Genomic DNA, 13,472 nt, shown 5'->3' with positions numbered 1-13,472 from the left:
ATAAATTGCTTTTCAGGCTGACAAAACTGCTCCTTTCTGAGCCAGAATTGAAAGGAAAAAGAGGCCATTCCATTAAGGGACCCCGAATCACTGTCTTCAATAAAACACAGGTTTGTGTGGGAGCTTGAATTCAAAAGTATTGTTCCCCAGGTCCACTAAACACCGGAAACTTGAAACCCGATTTACGTCACCCACATTAAATCACCCAATTTCTCCCATCTAGGCTTCACTTGCCCCATCTTTAAAATGGGCGTAATGCATAAGTACTTCTGCCTGGGATGCTTGCCCTTGCAAATAGGGTGAGGACCCTCTTCTGCCAAGCTGCTCCTTGTCCCGTCTCAGGCCCTGTGTCACAAGGCAAAGGAGAGAAAGCAGACTGGCTGACTGAGAAGGTGGGGTTCAGGGCTCTCGCTGCTCTTGCGTTTATGAAGGAACCAGCAGGTGTCTGCTAGTTGGATCCATTTTAGTAAAGCAGAAAGAATTGTCAGTGCTGGAGATATGCTGCACCGGCTGCTCCCTTACCCTCTGCCAAAGACCCCTTACCCTCTCCCAAAGACCCTTGAACTCCACAGGCAGGCTGGATGAGGCTGTCCTCGATCCAGCCACGGGAGTCTCAGCTTGCCTGGACAGGCTCTTGCTGACTGTGTGCATTTCTAGACTCATGTCCACGCGGGCCTCGGCAGGGCTTCATGTTTTCAGAAAGCTCTTCTCCCTTGCCTCTCATTCGAGGCCCTCGGCAGGAATCCGCCTCCCTTCTGCACACACAGCTCGCTCAATGGGAACAAAGAAGTGGGAGAAAACTCTGGGGGAAAAAAGTAAGTAAGAACCCCACCCAGGCTAAGCCTCTGGAACTCCACCAGGGGCCACATGGCTTTGAAAGCTATCCGCAGTGCTTTCTGGTCAAATGAAAGCAAGCTTCTCACGGAGGGCTGCAGACAGCAAATGGGGCCAGAGTCATACACAGTTAGTTTCAAACTTATGTTGCTGCTCACGGGGAGAAATCAATGTACAGTATATTAAAAACAATCACTGCAGCCCTTAAATGATCCGATAGTTTAGCTTTGAATGCATTCGAGCTAATGGGGGCTTTAATGGCTTCTGACAGATCATTGCATTGATCAAGGGGCATGTATGAAATACACTGCCTACTAAACTCTGTTTTGATTTTGTCAAAAGAAAACTAAGCATCCATGGTAAACAGGGTTTGATTGTTCACATAGTCCCTGGGATGCCTCTCAGCCTGACCCTGGCTGCAAGGAGTAGAGGGGGAGAGAGGGAATCCTGTATACCTGCCCCAGCTCTAATCACGGTAATCAAATGCAACTCACTGTCAGAAGGGTTGCTGAGTGCGGAGATGGAAGGAGGGGACCAGGGGCCCTGTTTCCATGGTGGGTGAGTTACCAGCCGCAGGTTTTGCTGCTCTGAGAAACCGATTCATCGCTTGAGGGGCTTGGGGATTGCTTGGTCCCCATCCTTCATTTGAAAGGAAAACTTAGGTTATGAGTTGGGGACAGCCATTTTGCCAAGGAGCAGATGGAAGCGCAGTCACTTTCCCTGCAGTGTTTGAGGTTCTAGGATAATCTGATGAAGAATGGAACACAAGTGGGCCCAGCTTTGGTGTGTTGTCACAGGGTATATGGAGTCTGAAAAACAACAATAAAAAACTCAAGAGTAGCCCTTAGCGTACTCCTCATGGCTGCTCGGAGAGGTGGGCTTGCTGCTGGCGAAGCCTCCAGAGTGAGCCACTTGCCCCCTGCCTTGCGTGGTCAGAAGCGAGACATGTTCCGGGGGCACTAGCAACACTCTCTGTGTATCTGCATGGGCTTGGGTCTTTATGATGACATCTCCCTAGGGGGAAGAAATCATACAGAACACAGGACCAGTGGGCTTAAGCATGAGGATCCCTCTGTCTTACAGATGTCCTTGTGTTGAGAAGGGCCAGAAGGTCACTTCAATACTGGGATGGTGAAGAGTGGGATGGTTGCTGACCCCCCCCCCCCTTTACATCTTTGCAGAGCTACGAATGAACCTCAGGGTCCCCATATGCTAAGCAAGTGCTCTGCCACTTAGCTACCTGTCCAGCTCCATGGATGATCTTTATGTGACCATGCAAGACCATCACATGGTCATCAACCAAGAGGGCCAGATGACCCAAGTGCTTGGTTCAGAACCACTGTACGTTTGAGAAAGCAGCTCTCAAAGAGCAGACTTGCACTGGTCTAAGGCTACCACCTCCGCAGGTTCAAAACAAAGGGAAAGAAAACCCAGGCTGCAAGCCCCTCATTTGTAGCGGTGCTGGATTTGGTCAGTAGCTTTTGTAAAATTGATGAATTTTGTCTAAAGGCAAGTGCAGGCAGGCAAGCAGATCTGTATCTGCTGTGATCCATTTAGCCCGACACATATGTGCGGGGAAGCTGCTTCACCTCGATTCCTGCAGGACTGATGAAAAGTAAATGCGAGCAAAGCCATGCACTGCGTCATTGGAAAAGAATCACCGAGTCTAATGGTGGGAGTTAATTAATGCTTCCCTCCCCCGAAGCGGGCTGACCCTGGTCCTTAGGCATCCGAGTCAATAAACAATTGTTGTGCACAGGCCATCCATTAGAAGGTGAGGCAGGAATGTTTTTAAGCAAATCTGAAATTGCCAGGGGTGACCTAATCCTGCTGCAGTAATGGCAGTATGGAGGAATCATTTTTCGTACCATCTCATTTATAAGAAGTTCCAGGCCATCTGCTGAGAAAAAAGAAAGATGGAAGCTGTGAAGAGCGACTGGGATAAACATGTGCTGGTGGCATTCTCTTCTCCTTAAGCAAACTGTAGCTGGCTGCTGCGCTCGCTTTCTTGGTGACTACTGACTATTGGTTGGGGCGTTGTCGATTATAGTAACTGACAAGCGCTGAGTGATTACTGTGGTCCGATGGGACTCACTGACGGCGCCTGACTGCGGGGTGTGGGGCATGGCCAAGTGCTAGCCCACATCTCCATCTTCCTCTACTTGGTCAGTGGGGACTGGATTGCAGAGGAAAGCCATTTGCCTGAATCACAAAGCAAGGAGTTTGATGTCAGCTAATTGGGTTCACAATAGCCTGTGCTTCCTGAAGACCCGTGCGTGCTAGCCCTGCCTGCCGAATTTTACCTGCATGGGAACTTGCATGCCCTTCACAACCTGCTCAGGCAATAGTAACGTTACTACACCTTCCATTTGTAGACAAGAGGTGTGGAAAATGTATGTAGCCTTAGGGTCACACATCCACAACTAGTGCAGACCCAGAAAACCTGTACCCAGAAGCCTCTACTGCCACTCAGGACTCAGGTTTTGGGAAATCAGATGTCAACAGAATAGATGGGCATGTGCCTAAAGGAAAACTAGCTTCCAATGTTGGAATATTCAAGCTAGATAGCAGAAAGAACCTGTGTTGGCAAGGTTCTAAGGGGAAAGTGAACCATATGGCGAGAAGAGGAAGTCAGAGATTATGGACGTGTCTGCTTGGGATTATGGCCAGGCTGCAGCAAGGAGTCTTGGGAGGACATTCTGCCTGGTTGTCCCACACACAACAGACATGGGAATGGGCCCTTGGGTCCCTTTCCTGGAGTCACCAGCACGCTCTGGAGTCTATCCAGATCTCTCCGTGTCTCAGGGCAGCAAGAGTCCTTCCAAACACCGCCGCAGCCCCGGGTGCCCTTGTCCCCTTTCAGAAGTCATTATGGCAGGCCTGCCTTCTCTGTCCTCTCAGAGCTGCCTGCTCTCTGTGGCTTTCCCAGCAGTCTCGGTGGCAGTCATTACAGCCCGCCTGTGCCTTCCTCCCTCTCTATGGTTGTCAAATTGATTTCGCCACCTCGATACCTATGGCTCCCAATGAAACTTAATTAAAAATACCATTTAATCACAGAGTAACAAAGGCAAACTGGATAAACGGCATTACCACTTCAGCGCCTTTTAATCCGCGCCGCTTCGCTCCATCTGAACCTGTTTGGATGAGAATTGCCTTTTCAAATCAGAATCCCCTTGTCTTCCATGCACTCGCCTCTGACAGATCCCCAGAATAAACAGTATTTAGCGTGGCATGGATCCAAATGTATGCAATTTGCCCAGTGGTAAAATCAGCCTTAACTAGAGCAGGCAAAAAAAAAAAATAGTTGCACTGGAAAATACCTTCCCTGGAAACGTATACCAAGCCTGCGCCCCAGCATTAGGCAGGGCCCATGCAATCTCATTTATGGCACCCCTCCACTCACTTAGTGATGGATTTAGAAGCTTATTACTAAAATTGTGTCATGAGCCATGCCATGACCCCGCTCTTTTCTGTCTAGAAAATTCTGTCAGGCAGGAGACTGCTGGGGAGAACAGGAATAGGATGGGCCATTGTGGGTGCTGCTCAGCGTGGCCTCTGCACACCGGAGGTGGCTGCCTGCATCCTTCCCACCACATGGAATTCCTGGCTGCCAAGATGCTCCCTAGAATTGGGCCTGTAGGATCCAGGTACTAGTCGGAGCAATGATCAAAAGCATAAACTATCTCATCAAGTTGTCCCCACCTGTCCTGTGGAAAATCCTCCACATTTCCCAGGGAATACTGCTTCTGTCTCTGCTCTAGTGGGGATGGCAGGACTCCCCTGGCTTTCTCTGCCTGGGCTACAAAAGCCCTTTTCCTTCCTTGAAGCGCCTTGCAAGGGCTCCCAACCTTGTAGATTTTGTGACTGCTATCCTTTCTTCTGGAAAGGTCTTCCATACTGCCCCTGGATAATTTACCCTTCTCTTCCGTTACTGGTCACTAGTTCCCCTCCACGCCCCACCTAGGTGTTTCCCTTCCAAGCACAAGGGATGATCTTGCCACAGCATTGGTTTCGTGTCTGTCTCCCCATGACAGTGTAAATTCCTTGGAGCACCTGGGAGACAGATTGGTGGTAGGATCAGACCTACGGCTCTCCACACCGCTAGGGTCTGAATAGAGGAAGGCCAAAGTCCCTGAGGGTAGTACATCTTTTAGACCACTTTCCTCAAGTGGGCTGTAACCTGTCAGCCAGGAACGACTGGTAGGAAAGCAGGGAGGAGCTACTGGAGGGTGTGAGAACTACCTCCATCAACCCAGCAAAGCCCCCAGCCCCGCCCCGCCCCACCTGCCCACTGGCATGCCAGGAGACAAGCACCACAGACGCTCTTTGGTTTCTCATCTTTGAGTTCTTTATTGTGTATGAACGGGTGCACACAGCACAGCGGTACAAGCGGAGCATGAACACAGTTCAACGGGAGGAACACATACTGAGCACTGGACACTACTGCTTTCTACTAAAGGGTGTGAGCAAGCAGGTTCAGAAGGCGCTGCTGGGGGAGCATGTTTACAAAATGACGACAAGGAGTAGCAGGGTCGTAGCAGAGCATAGGGATCACAGCCACTGCCAAGCCACTGTGAGACAGAGACCCAGGAGCTCACAGGTGTTCTGACTTCTAAAGAGAATGCAGACGTTTTTATTTTATGTGGACTCTCCCAATTTTTTAATTTTGGCACCTAATGGAATACAGCACAGAAGAAACATCATGGGGCCTAATAAGCAAGAGCCTGACAGCTGGTGGTGGTGGGCCAGCCTGTGACATCAGAAGCCTACCCCTTACTTAGGTCATTTCATTTCATCTGTGGCAGTTCCCTCTGAGAATGGACCTTACCCCTCTATTAACGAGGAAGCTGCAGTCCAGTGACAAAAGGGGCCAAACCAAAGCCTAAGAGACTCGGATCCCTGCACCAGGAAATTCAACCTGCTTTGTGAAATGCAGCTCCTGTGGCTAATTCTGGGCCGGAAGGCACCTCAGACAGAATCCTGACTGCAGCAAAAACACTGTTGTTTGTGTACCCCTCCACACACAGAAGGTCCCAACCAATACAAGAAAGTCATAGACTGAGGGAAGAGGCTAGCTGCTGTCAACATGTCTGGAGCCATGCCTCAGGCCAGCAGAAAGAGGCGTGGGCCAGGAGACACACGCAGCCAAGGACCCCAGCGGGGGAGGAAGACCACTACGGCCAGCTCACATAACAGCACTAACACGCATCGCATGTGGAGCTAGGTATGCGAGAAATTGCTTCAGGTCTGCAGCTGGGTGATGCCACTTAACCTGCACCCTGAGCAGCTGACACTTTTAACACCTCCCACCACACAGATGAGAAAACTGAGATACAAGGACATGCAAAGGTCACAGAGTGAGTGGGAAAAATGTAACCCTGGCACTTGGAAATTAGAATTCAGGCTTAACAGCTCCACATAGCCTGTGACGCTCTGGCATCACTGGGGTGGGGAGTTGGATCCTTCAAGTTCCCATGCCACCTGTCAGTACCCACAAATGGGGGAATTCTAAAAGAAACACTAACTCCATGAAATAGTGCCTATAGGGCTGGCCTCTGCCATTGGATCAGGGAAGCCCCGTAGAGCCAGGATGTGGCTACTTCCTTTGTTGTCCCTTCCTCTTCCTGTACAGGGCTCACAGTCAGACCCTCACTGAGTTTTGTCTCTGAGGAGGGAAGAGGTTACTGTTCAACAATTGCTTTTCCTTTCTTTCCTCCATGGTTATGGCAGCAGTAGCCACTACAGGAAACCATAAGAGGGGATGCCTGCTCATAAACTTGAAACACGGAAACATCCATATGTTGTCTAAAACCACAGTGACCGCCACCCTCCTGCCAGGCACTTGACATGTGGCCAGGACAACTGAAGAAGGGATTTTTAACGATAATCGAGCTGAATCTCGGTCTGCACAGCCACGGTGAGCTAGTAACTGCCATCTTGGATGGCCCAACTGCCAGAGCCAAGGTGAGAAGCTGGGATAGGTCTCTCCAGTTCTGTGGTCCCATGCCTGGGTCTCCTCCCATGAGATGGCTCGCCCAAGAGGAAAGGAGAGGCTTGTCACAGGCTTGGCTCATCCCCGTTGCCGCCTTGGGAACAAAAGGGCTCCCAAAGGGGCAAACAAGATTGAGGAATACTTTTTGGGGGTGCGTGTGTTCTAGCTTAACACCAAATCAGACTAAAACACCATTATTGATTACTGAACATTTTAGTGTTTGTGAGTTTTATTTTCTAGCTGTCTTGAATTGGAACCCAGGTCCTATCGCCTATGTATACTACCCTTGTCCAAGGTTTGGGGAGGAAAACCAACGATGTCTTCTCCTTCTCCATGAGGACTTGCGCTCCCTCTAGGGCCTTGCTTCCAGAAGCTGGCCTCTGAGCTCTGAAATCACTTCTGTGAGGTCGAAGGGCAGAGGCATGGAAGGGTCCTCCTTCTCCCAGTAGGGCCGGCAGTCTGGCTTCTGACGAGCTGGGAGAGACCGGACGATTCTGGACTGGCACCTAGGAGAGGAAGAGCAGCAGTTAACCCGCTGGGAAAGCACCGGAAGTTCCAGGCTGCTGGGAAATGCTTCAAGAACAGCTGTGACGGGGAAGGAGAAGCGGGAGGAGATGCTCGTGAGGCAGAAAGAACACGTTTCTGAGGAAAACCTGTCCCTCTGAATGGTGGAGCTTCACGTTTTTCCAATTCCCCATCTGTATTATCTCCAGTGGCTTCAGAAAAGCCAATCATCAGGGAAATTGAGTTACTCTGCCTTTAAAATGGTGAATTATTTTTTCATTATCTCAACAGTTATTTAAAGTGTGTGATTAAGCCATTATCAGATTTAAATGTTTGTGGGATTTCAATGTATTACTAGATTACTGGGAAAGATTAAATTGAATTTACTGCATTAAAACGTCCAAGAATAGATTAAACAATATTACAGACCAGGATTGACTTTGGAGATCCTGGAGATTTACAAGTGTCCCAGCTTGCTGGGCTCAGAAAAAAAGGCACTCCAAGGAGAGAGAGGTTTATAAGGATATATGCAAATAGAGGTTAATAATCATTTCCGCTGATGAATAGGTGGGGAAACTTCCACCAAATTAAATTAAGAGGCTAGCAAGAGTTAGTCCCCAAGGAAAACACTTAAATCACCGTTTTTATTAAATGGATTATTCATCAATAGTAGAGAAATTAATTATCATATGAAGCTAAATTATAGCCTGGTAGGAAAAAGTTGGGGTAACATCCTCACATCTCTGAGGCACCACCCTCTTGGAGAGTTGCGCTCGTCTAAAATTGGGCTTGGGAAATGCTTTGGTTTCAGTTCTAGTTATTTGAAAAATGAGGAAAACAAGAAGAGATGGGGGTAATAAGTGATGAACGATTTCTTATAGAAGAGCACAAACACCAAACCTGTGTTTGCAACAGCTGTGTGGGTGCACCTACCTCGGCCCTCCCCCTTGTTGTCAGTTAAAGAGTGGCCACACCCACTTCAAGTCGTAGGACTCAGTAAGATGTTCACAGAAAGACATTTCTTCTCTGGGGGATTATTAATGGTGAGGGGATTCCCAGGGGAAAGCATACTTCAACTTTACACCTATTTTCGCATGTGGTTAATTGCTATACCGGCATCCTATGCACTCAACCCGCCATACATTACACGTAACATTCCAATATATCTTCTGCTCTCTGCATCAGACCCTGATAATGGCGTCTGTTAACACGCACTAAGTACTATTATGTAGCACATCACTTCATAAATAATAAGATTAGTTGACCTCGGGGCCCCAAGAAGAGTAATGTGTTTAAATGTTCTCATTATTTATTTAAAACAAGAATTAAAGCAACAGAAGCAGCCCCTGACAATCCTCTTAGCATAAATATTCAACTGTTTGTGCTGATAAGCACACGCGGCGTGGAGGGGCAGAGGGCACGCTCTGCAGCCTGCTTCATAATAGGTGCTGGAGCCCACGCGGCTTGCTGTCGCCCTTCTCAGGGTGCGTCTCCGCAACTCCCGTGACAGTCTCTAAATCACTTGAAAGAGACGAGGGGGAAATTAATATTCAAGGGAAGCTGCGACTAATTACAAAGGGACCCAGCAAAGCTTTTTAAATTGTGCTTTCTCTCGACCTCAGAATCGCAGAGTAATGCTCAATTTACTGGGTAGGGAAAGTTATTCCAAATTGAGCATTTCAATCTCACAGTGGATAAATTATCCGTGCACATATTATCCTGCTTGGCAGATTAAAGGGCTGTGATAAGTGTTGATCCACCTAGAATATCATAAGGTTTGTAAAAAGTCAATAGAGATGCTTTCTCAGCTGTCAAATGGTTTTGCCTCCTCACTCTGAGAAAGTATTAAAAATATTCAGACCCATGGCAGAGCTGTGTGCATGCTGGCCTGCCTCTGGGCAAGCTACTTTCCAGTTTGCTGCCACTGTTCTCACCAAGGATGGCTGTTGAGGATCTACCTGGTTTCATAAAGACCGTGGCAGGCTTGAGGACACACACACACACACACACACACACACACACACACACACACACACACACACACCTCTACTTACTCCATATGGGTTGGGACAAGAACCTTTGTTGAGTTTCTCAGGGGCCCAATTCAGCTGTGTTAAGAATGCTGTGAAATTCTTCTCTTGATGGCCAGTATTCCTTGCTAATTTCCAAATGCCAGTGAGAGAGCTGAGTGGGTTTCCACGTGTGAGAAGAGACTCCCACCCCCTCCAGCTACATCAGACTGTGGAAGGGGAGGAAAGGGGGCTTGTGCCCTTTCAGCTGTTATGTTTTACATCTTGCTCAAACCACCCATCTGCTGGAGTCTCAGTGTCCTTAGGTGGGGCAGTAGGGGGCTGGCAGTATCAAGGGTCACACTGTGTTCTCTGGAGGCGCTGCTCCTGAGGGACACATCATTTGGGCACTTCTTTATCCTCTGGAGCTGTGAGTTCTTAGCTATATAATGGTGGTGATGGGAATAATAACGAATATAATGATGATGATGATGATGACAATGGTCCATTAGTTCCTGCTACCTATACATTTTTTCAGTTACCCACAGTAAACCAATAGAACATTCTAGAAATAATTTACAAGTTTTAAGTTGAGCACAATCCTGAGCAGTGTGATTGGATCCTGTGTTCCACCCAGGATGTGAGTCACCCGTGTCTCTCACAACCCTGTAAGTACACTGTACAAGTTACTTGGTATATATGTCGCCATGATCCGGAGTCACAGAGAGTGGGCGATCCTTCTGACACGATGGCAGGTCAGCAGTGGCCCGAGGCTACATGGAAGCACCTACATTACTATCACCCATCTCAGCTCACCTCCTCATTGTCGGCACCTCCCAGCACTACCCTCAGGGAGTGGAGCATACGGCATTTTGAGAAAGACAACTAAAATCATCTAATTCTATTGCAGCATGCTGTCAAAATGGTTCTGTTTTATTAGTTACTGGTGCTCATCTTTTTTCTGTGCCTATCTTTAAATTAAACTTTATCCTAGGCATGTATGCCCAGGAAAAATTATTACTATTATTATTAGCCATTATTTCAAGCATGCCTGAGGAATCTGGGGAAATATTCCCTACAAGCAAGCGTGTGTGTGTGTGTGTGTGTGTGTGTGTGTGTGTGTGTGTGTGTGTGTGTGTACACGTGTGTTGCAGTAATAACATTCTGACTTATGGGTTTGCTGTGATTAAATGAATGAACAGAGATAGTATCTGGAATACTGCCCAGCACACAGCTCAGTAAATATCACCACTATCATTACTTCCATCATGAGTGCCAGTGACAGATGAGAGATGCCACCAGAGTATTGACTGTTATGCAGTGGCTCTCTGCTCCTTCCAAAGTCCCTCTGTGGGGATCCCTGGATGGGTTCTCTAGGGGAAGTTCATCAGTCCTGGTATAGTTCTTTCTGCATTGAATCTAACGGCCTGTGGCTGAATCTTGTCACAAGCCTTCCCAGTGGCAGGCTATAGTACCCAGACTCAGCAGAACCAGCAGCTACCAACCCACACTAAGGAAGGGGTGGTGGCTGCTTCATGTGGCAACCATGCTGGGCTGTTTCTTAGCATGTGGACCCTGTATCGTGCAGTCCCTTGCACAAAGGAAGGCCCTGAGTGTCTTCAGATGTGTTTTAGAAACGCTGAGTGTAGTGGTGCAGTCAGTACCACCTACTCCTGGCCATAGGAGTGGCTAGAGAGGCACACGACACAGCCCAGAGAAACCAGAATCAACCTGAGTTCTGATGCAGGATTGAGGGAAAACACCTTCTTCTCTCCTGACCCGTGCAGCCCTGACCTCCCATGGTCATTTTGCTTTTCTGCGACCAGAGGCAGGACTCTAAGCCATACTGTCAGGTGGTAAAGGCTCACCTGAGCTAGGTCTCTGCAGACTTCATTGTCTCAAGCTTTGTTGGCTGGGGCATGTTTCTCTTGTTACTTGCAACTCAAAGCATCCTGACGATGACAGTCATTGTTCCCAGCACGGCTACTTCCCACAGTTTACAAGATTCACTGTCAGCATCCCACCATGTGACCATGTTACTGGTGATACTGTGCACACAAACTGTCCGTGCTTGAAATTAAGAACTTGAGGGCTTTTGCTAGGAAATAAGCCAGTTTCCACAGCCAGAACTGGATGATCTTTGCTGAAAATCTAAAAAATCCTACCCAGCTTAGCGTTCTTCCCAGCTCTTACCTTCCCTAGCTACCCAGTATGAAGGTCACAGCCTCCACCCTCATTTCCTAAGGGAAAAACTCCATTTTTAGATGCTTCTGGAGTTAGAAAGCAAACCTGGATCAACTTAGAAAACCCTGCCCCTCTCTTGAAACACTTAAAGGGGAGCCAAACAAAACAGAAGAGAACAAAACAGAAAACTACAAGCCCTTCATCCCTCTCTTTCCCATTTACCTGGCTTCCATTCAAAGGACTCAATGGGCCATGCTCAAAGCTCTTTGCTGCTTAGGAATGGTTCTCTCTGAATGACCTAGCGAGAGTGCAGGAAGCTGGCTGGCCCAGAGGTCCTGCAGCCTCCACCCCGAGGTGTAACTCACTGATTTCCCCCAGGGCTTCCCTTACATCTGGGTGATCAAGATGGCAGCTACATTAGTGAACATTGGCCACCATGCTAAAATTAACCACTTTAGCTAAAGTGTGTGTTAATTATGGGTATGCAAGCAGTCAATAAAGGTTAATGCAAAAGTCAAAGGATAAATTTCTTCCCTTATCGCGTCACTTCACAGACTAAATGACTAACATTATACTTTGTGTTTTTAATCAATAGGTTTTACAGTAATGTGCTGGCCATTGATTTTAAGAAAACACATATGGTTCTTCCTCGTCCCTAAATTTTGCAACAAATAAAGAAGGACAGGTAACATTTCCGACACTCTCCAGACAATGATAAAGTTTCAGGACAAATGATTTCTGCTAATAGAGTCATGAGGATGGACAAGCTAAGCACACACACAAGAACTTCATGGAGAAAAGTCATCAGGCACGGGCCAAGAAGAGACAAGAAAAATGAACCACTAAATGAAAGTTCTTTCCCGGGGAAGCAGAAAACAAACACTAAGGAAAGTGACTACAATCTGTTATTAGAAAGTCCGTGTTTCCCCCACCTCTTCAGAAAGCTGGAGGAGGTGGTAGGGACCGGCATCTAGATTCCTATTTGCACGAGGCCTACCAGGTTAACCCAGAGGCTGGCTGGAAGCTGGGTGGGCCCAGCCCCTACCCAGAAGCTGGGTGCCCTTTGCATTACATCCTGTATCTTTATCATGGATCTCCATTTGGATCAAAATGGGTCCTGTCCATCAACTATTAGATATTCTTGCCTCACTGAGATATTTGGCAGATATCAAAACACTGATGGGGCGGTGGGGGGCCGGGGGCACAAACATTTTCTTTTTTCTTATTTCTAGGATTCTTGCTATAGCTAGACAACCTTCCTTTTCTTCCATCAGACTTTGAAGTTCTTACAGGCGTTATCTGCAGAAATAAATGATACCTGTTTATCCTTCCAGTGCATAAGCTTTCTCTCATTAAAGCCTCTGGGTGACCTTGAGAAAATATCTCAAGCTCTCAGGTTTCTCAGCTGTTCCATGAAGTGCATGGGCCTCTGCTCTGCTGGGTTACGTGGAGATGAGATCAAGCCGTGCATATGAGGCCCTCCAAGGTAGGCAAAGGATATGTAAACACAATCATGCCAACACACCCACCTCCTACAGGCCGCACATCCTAGTTTTAAAATGAAGCTGATAGTGCCATGCAACCCAGGAAGGCTCTTAGCACTTGGGAATAAAAAGGAAGTAACTGGTGCTCCTGAAAGCAAGACAAGTTTAAACTCGTAACATCATCAGAAAATCTCTAACGACCAGGGAAGTGTATTTTTCATGTCAGAATTTCCCCTGGAATTTTCCCCCACAGTGAGCTGAGAGTCACTCTGGCTAAAGTTAGTTGAGAGACTGCTTTAGGAGCTCAGCCAGATCCAAACACATTTTCTCAAACAATACACACCAGTCTCAAGGCTTAGGAGGCCTCAGGGAAAGAACACTGGGGAGATCCAAGCTAACCCACAAAGTGTGCCTGCAGCAGCAGAGGAAAGCAGGAAATAATGACTGAAAGGAGCTACCCAGAAT

At 47.7% G+C, this 13,472-nt stretch overlaps 1 protein-coding gene across 2 annotated transcripts in view; it reads right to left on the bottom strand.

Moving 5' to 3' along the window:
* Positions 1–5,159: 5,159 nt before the first annotated feature.
* Positions 5,160–13,472, bottom strand: part of Fto (FTO alpha-ketoglutarate dependent dioxygenase) — a 349,466-nt gene continuing 341,153 nt past the window's right edge. For both annotated transcript variants that reach the window (XM_040735285.1, XM_005079155.4), the window contains one exon: positions 5,160–7,332. In XM_040735285.1, the coding sequence (XP_040591219.1) occupies positions 7,063–7,332 (270 nt within the window). In that variant the 3' untranslated portion in view covers positions 5,160–7,062. The remainder of the gene's footprint in view (positions 7,333–13,472) is intronic.

The sequence above is a fragment of the Mesocricetus auratus genome, unplaced genomic scaffold (assembly GCF_017639785.1).
Source record: "Mesocricetus auratus isolate SY011 unplaced genomic scaffold, BCM_Maur_2.0 Super-Scaffold_100045, whole genome shotgun sequence".
In the NCBI taxonomy this organism is placed as follows: Eukaryota; Metazoa; Chordata; class Mammalia; order Rodentia; family Cricetidae; genus Mesocricetus; species Mesocricetus auratus.
The sequence above is the reverse complement of the archived record's forward strand: the minus strand, read 5'-3'. Positions and strand labels throughout refer to the sequence as shown.